Source organism: Salvelinus sp. IW2-2015, linkage group LG4p, assembly GCF_002910315.2.
Source record: "Salvelinus sp. IW2-2015 linkage group LG4p, ASM291031v2, whole genome shotgun sequence".
Lineage (NCBI taxonomy): Eukaryota > Metazoa > Chordata > Actinopteri > Salmoniformes > Salmonidae > Salvelinus > Salvelinus sp. IW2-2015.
This window is the reverse complement of record NC_036841.1, coordinates 15,154,236-15,164,837: the sequence shown is the minus strand read 5'-3', so window position 1 is coordinate 15,164,837 and position 10,602 is coordinate 15,154,236. Positions and strand designations below refer to the sequence as shown.

The window sequence follows — 10,602 nt, the reverse complement described above, 5'->3', positions numbered from 1 at the left end:
CAGTAATGGCGGGTTAAGATGACCGGAAACAACTCAGGCAAATTTGCTCTGGAAGTAAATGACGCGCATTCTTCATTAAACATATGAAACTGTGTAGAAAATCCCAATCTGTCTGTAAAAACGAAACGAATTAATCTCAACGTCGTGACAGTGGCCTAATAGACAATAATGATTTTGGTCACCATAAAACAATTCTAACATGGATATTTCAATGGTAGCCTATGGTATATTTTGAAAGCATCTGGAATAAAGCAATTATTGTAAATGTAAAGATGTGTGTAAAAACGAACTAGCCTACATTAGAAACAACTGTAAGGCTAGACCAGTGAAAAGTTCCTCACACATCATAACAGCTAAATGACCACACACCGGCATTACACACCATCAAACAGTCTTCGTGTCTTTTAGGGATTTTTCGGTATATTCAATTGTCTTTTAATAGGCTATAAACCTTTACTATCGTCTTCAATGTAATATTTGACACCTTCTCCACAGAGCTCTGAAATATAACAAAAAATGTTGAATAATGTATTGGTTTGGAGAGGTTAGGGACTATGACAAAGATGTCCATGGTCTTGGGAGAAAAATAACACGTGGCTAAACGGGCCTGACACAACTGGATCAAACATATCAAAACATGAATAATTGATGTAGCCTTCCATAAAGGTCTGTATAGGCTAGGCCTATAACCTGAATACAATCGATTGTAGTAGCAGAAGTAGTATAAGTAATAGGCTAAATAATAATAATACATCTTAGCCTATTATAAAATTGTAATAATACCATTAGTGCAAAAATAATATGGAATAATAATACAGCAATAACAAGCTGAAATTATTTTTTTTTAAATGTTTATCCATCGAAACTAGGCTACACCCCACACTGGAGAAAAAAATGTAATGAACAAGGAATGTAAACAGAGGCTATCATAAAAAGAAACTTCAGTTGATTTATTCTATGAACCGAAAACATTTTGTTTAGGTGAGTTCACGTTTCACATAAGTGATGAAAAAAGTTAAAGAATTTCTATATTTTTAGAAATCCGTGCCTCAGGTAGGCTACGTTCACTTTCACTGTTATAAAAACATCAACATTACATAGCCTACAGAATGCGCATGATTTTTACACACGGAAGGAAAGTAAAACAGAAAACATGAATGCTCTCACAATGCATTCATAAGCCACAAAATAACAAAAAAATAATGCATGTTTCTTGTGTATTAACATATTTTACATATGCCCCGTACCGTCTCACATATAGCCTACTGCAATTATTGTCCAAATATTTGTTGTTCTTAAAAAGTGACATTATATTGCCCTTTCAGTAGGTCGAATCACTCGCAAATTCACTCATTGCAATGGATAAAACGTCATAGACTAACTGAAGTTCCCCATTTACAAAATAATGTAACATTTGTGGCAAATGTTTGAATTCCACACATCCCTGCATGGCTAGAAGCCACAAGGTCCAAATACTGTGACATTCAAGTGAGCGCTTCGGTAGTTCCTCATAGTGTCTGTATGTCTGCTGTCCATGGAGGGAGAGCACGAGAGTGAAATGGAACCGACTCAAATTACGTCATCTGTGACGAAAGACATTCATGCAACACTGCAGAGGAGTTTTCATTTGAACAAGAAGAAGAACAGAAAAAACCTGTCACATAAGGGTACTTTTTTGTCTCTCTATCCGTTCACGAACATCTGCTGTTCCCTTTACAGATATATATTTTTTTGAAATATAGCGAGGCCAGCCTCTATAGTTTCAAAAGGAAATTATAATATAGCCTTATAACGAAAAACAACGCAGAATAGTTCGACTTGTTACACAAAAAAATCGAACGTCCCAGCGGCATCGTTCCTCTTGGCAATCTTGCTCGTTGACAACACCCTTGTTTCACGTTGGTGCAGTTCCCACGTTGCATTGTGAAAATGTAGCCTACATCAACTCCCGCCCTTTTCGTTGAGATCCAAAATTATTATCGATTTCACAGTCTGTTATCTTTGTTTTATCTCATAAATAGCCTATTTCTATAGTTATACATGATGTCCTTCATTTAAAAAAAAAAAACATAAATATGTCCTTGCTTTCACTTTGTAAGCCTTTTTTTGTTTTGATGCCGCTCTGCCTTGTCGATTACTCTCAGTCAATAATGTAGGCATTTTAGACGCCATATACGCCTTGTTGCACGCCTAGTCACAGTCCCAGAGCTGCCGCGTGTTTTTTGGCCTTGAGTCTCAGATCTGCAATACTGGAGTTTTTGTTGGTGTTTTTGGCGGCTGCAGCTGCGGCCACAACCGAGGCAGCAGAGGCAGATTCAGCCGCGAGCGTAGCCAAGGGCAAACCAAATGGCGGGCCCGGAAACATCATGTAAGGAGCGTGCGCTGCCAGGTGAGAGTGCAGGTGATGGTGCGCGTGGGCCACCGCGCTGTCCAACTGCAGTTGCGCCTGGACCTGAAAGGAGAAGGGCGGCACGTTGCAATGACTATCCTACGGACACACGGATGGGGAAGAGAGGGGAGAAACACATTAGCTAACTTGTGGAAGGCTGTCTTGTATTAATTTCATCAAGTATTCATTGGGTCCAATTCCATTTAAATGACATCCAATAATATGAATATGAAAAGGGAATTTTCAATTCATATTTCAAGTCCTTTTCTGCTGGAATTGAATCCAACCCGTCTGCATGTTAAGGGAGAACATGTTTAATGCAAGCCCATATACAATACACTATATCCATTGAATCAAATCTACCACCATTTGAGAACACCATTTAAAAATCCTTACAACTGGGGGATTTTCTATCAACATGTTTTGTGGCATTGGCTACAATGGGTATTCACTCGAGAGTCTGATAACAAGCCTTAAAGGCCTTATATACGATGTTTGTAACCCCCTATCATTAGAACACTGATGTTGTCCATTCCACTTGGACAAGGCCTGTGCCAAGACAGCAGTGTGGGGATTGGTTTAGTCAAAGACTGCACGCTTCAAAGTAACTTGCCTGTTGGAATGGCATCCGTAAGGCCCCCACGTTGACATATGGCGCTACACGACAACCTTCAAACTGACTCGCGGCTCCAATGAGAACTCCTGGAAGAAAAGATAGGACATCTGTAAGGGAAATAGTCCCCATATTATAATTGAGGCAAATATTTATACTCTGAAAACAACGAATAATTCCATTATACAAAATAATGGAGATAAAATAGCACAACAGGATACAGATGCAGGGAGCCTACTGCCATGAAAACTCCATCTAGATGTTTTGCATATATAGCCTATAGCAGGGCTCTACAACCCTATTCCCGGAGAGCTACCGTCCTGTGGGTTTTCCAGCCAACCACAGTTGCAACTGACCTGATGCAGTTTATCAACCAGTTAATTATTAGAATCAGGTGCGCTAGATTAGGGTTGCAGTGAAAACCGACAGGACGGTAGCTCTCCAGGAACCGGGTTGGAAAGCCCTGGCCTGTAGTCTTTGTTGTGCATTTGATGCATTTCAATTTGTAGCCACCCTTGATGCTTATGGTTTTCATACATGTTCCTGTATCCCTCTCCAATTGTGAACCATTATTATCATCACGCCTAAAATAGGATATTGCAGGTGGACAAATAATAGAAACGCACCTTTGTGTAACTGATTCTCCTGCTTTCTGCATTTGGCCCTCCGGTTCTGAAACCAAACCTGCGGGGAGAGAAATTAATTAGTAACCGTGATTGGCAGCTGCTTGTGAGGGCATGTGTAATTCCGCTCAAAATGACTACAACCGCAGAAAAACAATATCCCAAAGGAGCCCTGAAATATTAATGCAGGCGCTTAACACCAGATTTTAATTATTACATTTACAACAAGGGGGCAGGCTAAATACAACGTAAGAAAGTAGACCACAACGAGAAGGGGGGACATTATTATCATATTATAGCGGCGTAAACACGCTTGTTCGACATTTGCAGGCTATATTGGACCAAAATAATTTACCTTCTCAGCACCGGTTTCAGGTTTCTATAGATTAGCGTCCCAGAAGAACCGAATTGCTTCTCTGATATCGGATAACAGCATGTGATTACGGCTTTGGACATCTGAGCAACGCGATCTGAGAAAGGCTCTCTCTCGTTAATAGCTGGTGAAATTAATTACCTTAATCTGCAGGAAAATCTATGTTACTGAAGCATTTACATGCTTCACAGTTTCGTTTAATTACTGCCATAACACGCCCTACACAAAGCTCTTTTTGACGATAGCTCTTTTATTTTATTTCTGTTCTTTAAAAGCATAATTTCCCGAGTAGTAGTCTATTTTAGAACGGAGATAAGACGTCTCATTACTATGATAATCTACTTTGAATCCCCGACAAAGCTGTGGATAAATTATCCCACAACACAGTTTATCAATTTTCCTTTTTGCATTATGGATAGAATAGAAAGGATATTGATAAGTCTATCAATATATATTAAGCTCCAACCTCATATTTTGACCACGTAGCCGTGTTAACACAGCAATATAACATACATCCTCGTGTCTTATTGGTTTTATTATAAATCTTTATGTTATGGGCGTCGAATGAAAACAGAGGCAAATAGCCCACCATGAAGTGAGTAAATACGTTACTACTTTTTTTAAACATTTTTTTTTCCTCCTTTGTGCAGGAAATTGTCCTTTCATCCCTGCGTGCAACTGTGGCTAGAAAAGGGCCTCATAAATCGCATGGTCGTTTACATCATGTACTGAAAATAGAAAGAGCGGCAGATCTTGATTTGGGAGGAAAATAATACATAATTTATGTAAATCCTCGAGCTGTGCTCCTTGCACTCGCCTTGCTTGTGACACAATACGCCTTGGTAAAATTCCAACTCTCGCCGGGAGACGTTGCAAAAAGTGCTTGCTTTAACTTTTTGGGGGGAGGGAGGTCTTTTGGGCCCGTTTTATGATATTTTAGAAAGAATCAAGGCATAAGGGATGAAAGAGGCTGAAATAAGATATTGTGGGGTTTGATAAATCAGATCAGAACCGATGTCTATGTTCATTGTCATTGCCCAGCTCAGTCGCTCTTCTCCCGTTACACAGAGATTGAAGCCCCCCCTCTCCAAAACGGCTTATTGGGTTTCAGTAGTACAGATGGTCTTTCCCGATGGAAAAAATAAAAGACAGATGTATCTCGTGCGAGCAACATATAGGCTACTAATAAAGTGAAAACAAATATTGTGTTTGTTTTCTTCAGGAATTTGAATATCTGATTTAAAAAAGCGTTTCTTAATCAAAATAATCGTATAATAATAGTTTTAACAAAACTGTAATCTAAAACTTGGCACAATATGGAGCGCAGAATAGGCCTATCTATATGAAAAGATTCTAGGCCCTAATTGAGATTCACTGTATAGCGTTATTATATTTTTTTTAATGGAACAACATCTCTCTTTCTTTATTTTCTTTCTCTCTCTCTCTCTCTCTCTCTCTCCCCTCTCACTCTCCCCTCTCTCGCTCTCTCTCTCTGTTTCTGTCTCTCTCTCGCACACACACAGCATCTTCAGAAAATGAAATTACATCAATTTAAGCATTTTAATTTGATATTTTTTTTGCCAGGCTAATACTACATCCATGATAAAATGTTGCTCAATTGCTTATAGTTTCACAGTTTAGAATGGTGCTATGCCCCCCAAAAATGTAATCCCAAATAACTTCAAGCCACAAGAAGCATGTCAATAAACCCCATTCTCTAGAGACCAGTAGTGGTACATGGTTTCCCTCTGTGCTTAAAAGTATAGTCGAGAACACGAGGACAACTGTTCCTCTCTAGCCAGCATGCATAGCAGCATCGGGTTCGCTTTTGTAAAATAATCCTAATATGAGCAACAAACGATATCTCTACACACAGAGTAAAAACGAAAATAAGATAGAGAGCCCCTTACTTGTACTCGAGCCTCGGACAGCCCTAGCCGCTGGCTCAGCTCCTCGCGCATGAAGGCATCCGGGTAATGAGTCTCATCGAATAGCCGCTCGAGCTCGTTCAATTGCTCCAGTGTAAAGTTAGTCCGACTTCTCCTCTGCTTGATTTTAGTCTGTGCCTCGTCCTCCATTTGCTTTGTGTCTTCTTTTCTGTCTTTCATGTGCGTGGTACCTACAGAGAGGGGTAGCAGCAAATGAATGAGGGTGAGGAAAAAGGCCTCAGCTATACAAGGGTAGAGGAGGAGGCATCACACAACGACCTTCCTAAAGCGAACATGTGGATTCATCCTCCCAAGCATTACACCAATATCAGCTTCGAATGTTTCGTGGTCCTACAGAAAGGTCTTCAATTATTAACTCCTTATAAATATGCATAAAGGTGCCCACTACTGTACGTCCGATCGCTCATCATAGTTAGGTTTTCCTGTGTCCTATATAGGACAGCTCGGTTGATATTTTCATGATGTCACTTACAACTGTATTGTAACCACTAGGATATGATTTAGGCCTACCGGGTATGCAAGTGTGGGGTTCATCTCATTTTATCTGCCCAATGCAATTCTCCACGGCTGTATAAAGTGAAACGACTGTGATTCACGTTTGAAGATGTAAAAGATTCCCATCCCAGCTAATGGAACAATTAGGCTATTTGTTTTTTTTAGGCCAATGCAATTAGTGATCAATATGATATAGCGAAAGGGCCTGTATGCTTTAAAGCAACATATTGGGTTATTAATACCTATTCAAAAAAAGTATTATTATTATTAGGATGTATAATTACTTATTACATAATCAAATCAAATGATTATGAAAAAAACATATACACAGATTAATATGAATCATTTCTGCTAGGCCTGTTGATTTTAGTGCTATTGGATCATTTAAATAGCCCAATTTTTTCGCCAGCCTTTTTGTCTTTAATGCGGTTGATGAATATTTCAATACAACACCTTTTTTCTTGTTACTGAAATTGCATCGAGCGTCAGAGTGGGTTACACAGTGACCAGCCATGATAATTAGTCAATTCCAAAATAAATGCGTTGATCTTTTAAAAACATGCTATACCATTTCTCTTCAGACAGAAAAGCACTTAACCGGACAGGCCTACCTAATTCAATTATGGGCCTGATGTACACGCAACATTGCATTACACAGTGACTACACCTTATGACAACAACTAGGCTATAAAACTTAAGCTTACTTTTAGTGTCACTCAGTCACTTGAAGCCAAACCGGTAATTGGGAAATATTCCAAATACAAAAGAATGATAACACAATGCACGTAGGCCTATAAACGTATACCCTTTTTTTCTAAGCGATATACACAAAAACATGCATGCTTATTTTCTTTGACTAGGCACGCGACATGTTTGTCAAAGTTATTATTGTTTTAGCGCACGGGATATTCCTAAAGTATAATTCAAGAACATTTAACTTTGTATAAGCTCAAAGCAGTTACATTTGAGTAAATCACATAAGAAAACCGTATGAAAGCATAGCATTAGGCTAGTTTACCATCAATCAGTTTCGGGCTTCCCACATCCCTGGTTCTCTCTGGTCCCAGCATGTCCGGTTCCCTGCCTGGCGATCGCGCGTCTACCCGAGCGATATCGTTCATTTCCTCGCGACTAGGTTCGGTGGCGAGACCCTCCCTGGCACGCGCGGATCCGGTCTCCAGCACCTCCCGGTACGTGATCACCTCCTTCTTTTCCTTCACTTTCTGATCAAATGACTTCGACACAAATGCGGTAAGTTCTTCCATCACTGCTCCCAAAAAATCTCCCCGTCTTGTTCTCTCACGCTCTCTCTCGTTTTCTCTCTCTCTCAGAAGCACTACAGCTTAAGACATCAAGAGTGTTTATTTTAGTCGACCTAAATGCAAGGTGGTGTTGTTGCCAACTCTGTATCTCGTGCTGCAGCTAAATGTATAAGATCTCGGCCAAATGTCTTCTTGCTGCGGAGTTCCAACCTGCTGGTGATCAGCTATTGAAGTCACAGTATTTATACTTTGCAACGCCTGCCCCTTGATCCGTGCAAATTACCTCCCCTCAGGATGCCGGGACGAGCCCCCTTCCCTTCGCCATATACCCACAGCCTCGAAAAACAGATTAGCAGCCCTTCAGATTTCACATCATTCTTACGAGGTTGCTATTGGCCATTAATCCAAGATTGACAAGAAGGGCTCATTCATTTAATTACGCGTGGATTCGTTGCTATTGTTCTGAGTTCGTATTTTAAACACCAGGGAGATGGGCAGGATCTCTGCAGGGGTGTGGCTAAAACTGAAAATGACAAGCTTGTTCGGGGAGCACATAACGGAGCTTCCTCCAAATCTCTGCGATCTGGGGGGGAAAAAAGACCGTGACAGTGATACGGAGAGAGAAAGGTAAAGAGAGGACCGACTCGGAGGCTGATGGTGGAGGCTCACCATAGCCAGACACACACCTTGACTAACATGCAACGAAGGATATGTTTCTTCTGTGTGTACTCGAATAAGAGCGACTAAACACATAGTTGAAGCAAGAACGTAGTTTGTGTATGTTACTTGTTAGTCATATTTTGTGTGTAATTTGTCATGATAAGAAAAACAATTTGATAAGGAGCTATCATATAAATAATAATCACAATAATAATAATAACAACAACAATAATAATAATAATAATACATATGTATTCCTTGATTTGGAAGATATGAATTATTCTCTTATTTTGTTTTTTGCTAGCCTGTTTTTAATTTAGGCTAATGATGGCCAAATAATTATGATCAATAGTTGTTTTCTTCAAATGCCTTAAAATGACAACTCAAATGCCAAAACTGATCTCACATTTTTGTCTTAATTTATTAGAGAATGTATTTACTTTTCAACTCAGCAATTATAGGCTATGTTTGAATCTGAAGTCATTAGGGAAACTATCTATATTGGTTAATATCAAATCTCGATAGACTTTCTCACGCCATTAGAATGTTAAACAGCAACTAAACGTTTAATTAAAGCGTTTCATGTGATGCGTTGCCATTGGGCGTGTTAATTATGGTTTCTTAAGTTGACTGCCTATTGAAATTATTGCATATTTGCTAAATAAATAAACAATGGTTCACTTATGGTGAAGGTTACTGGATGCCGTGGGGACAAAGCAATTAAGTGAACTGAAAAAGGCAAAACATAAGCCGGAATGGGATGGGATACAGCTGTATGATAGGCTATCACTTGTACATTTCATGCAACATTAAGCGCGTTTATTGATAATCTATATAAAATACTATTTCCACACACAGGCTCGAACAATTCCCCTTATTAAAAATTCATGATGTCTCCGCTCTTGAACCTTACGCATTCATTATTTTTTCTGTGTCCTCTGAAAGCAGCAGAAATYATAGGCTGCTATTAGGCTAGAGAATTCAAGTTAATCTGCAACATGCTATTTATATCAAAATAAGTACAAATACCTACACGTTTTAGTAGTTTAAGTTCTATAAATTGCAAAGATAAACATGTTCGATCCATTTCAACGTGGGATGTCGTGAAGGTTAGGCTACTAATAGAACACAATTTACAGAAAGTTAATAACAAGTTAGCATTCCGCATAGGTAAGCTACCATTGAAACATTTCAGAGTTAAAGTTTGAACATAGGAAAACCGAGAGGCAAAAAAACTATAGGCTATCGGACATTTATTTAGACTGTATTTTAGGAGTTGATTTGCTATATAACCTGCATTCCCTCCAATAGGCCTAAATGGATAATCAACCCAAAACAATTATAGACTATGTTTGTGTGGGTATTTATGGGTATATGTGTGTGCCTTGTGCGTACGTGTATGTGTGTGTATGTGTGTGTGTGTGTGTGTTGCGCGGGTAAAGACAAAACATTTGGACCAAAGAGCAAAATTCCTATTCAATTCATTAGAGCACAATACACGTTAGGCCTAAATCATTCCTAAACCTACAAATTATTATTATTAATTCAACGTAGGCCTGATGTGAGCAAATGCATGGGGTGCACAAACGAATGTTGTTCTTCGAGCAAACCCCAAATGCTTTCTTTCACTCATTTATTTGAGAGGTAGTCCATTTGGGAAGAGTCCTTTATTAAAAGTAGACTGTAAGACGAAACTTGGAAAATGCGACAATCTTAACCATAAATAAAGACAAAAAAACTAAGAAATGCTACTTTGCTTATGTAGCCTATCTGCCCTATAATGAACTTCAGGTGCTAATGCGTCAGGTTACGCGACATTTGATTAGGCGATATTCTTTTGAAATAGGCCTAAATGTAACTTATATTGGTATGTGAGAGGCTAAATGTGACTGTACTGTGATATGTGTTTGTCCCACCTAGCTATTTTAAGATGAATGCACTAACTGTAAGAATACCTGGATAAGAGCGACTGCTAATTGACTAAAATGTAGGCTAAATGTAAAAATGTAATATTGATTGCAGGCCTAATAGGTCTACAATTCAACATTTTTCTCAAATTACATGAGCAGTAAGATTTGTAATAATAACCAATTAGGAGATTATTCAGCATTCACAGTTGATTGTCCACTCATAATAACCTAAAATAAAAAAATTCACGTTTTAGTATAGGCCTACAACTTTAGCCTACTTTTCCCCCATTGTCTAGGCTATATACTATATATTGTAACAAAACTTATG

The 10,602-nt window shown here is 38.9% G+C and overlaps 1 protein-coding gene across 2 annotated transcripts; it reads right to left on the bottom strand.

Annotated features, from left to right (window-relative positions):
• Positions 1-929: 929 nt before the first annotated feature.
• On the bottom strand, positions 930-8,193 carry LOC111960571 (short stature homeobox protein 2). 2 transcript variants are annotated; one of them, XM_023982621.2, is made up of 5 exons: positions 7,461-8,193; positions 5,909-6,117; positions 3,629-3,686; positions 3,003-3,112; positions 930-2,488 (listed from the first exon to the last, which is right to left on the bottom strand). In XM_023982621.2, exons 1-5 carry the CDS (start codon positions 7,705-7,707, stop codon positions 2,195-2,197), a joined length of 918 nt encoding a protein of 305 aa, XP_023838389.1. In that variant the 5' UTR covers positions 7,708-8,193; the 3' UTR covers positions 930-2,194. The 2 variants fall into 2 exon arrangements, with proteins under 2 accessions (XP_023838389.1, XP_023838390.1); XM_023982622.2 differs by having other exon boundaries at positions 3,003-3,091; positions 7,461-8,187.
• Positions 8,194-10,602: the final 2,409 nt, after the last annotated feature.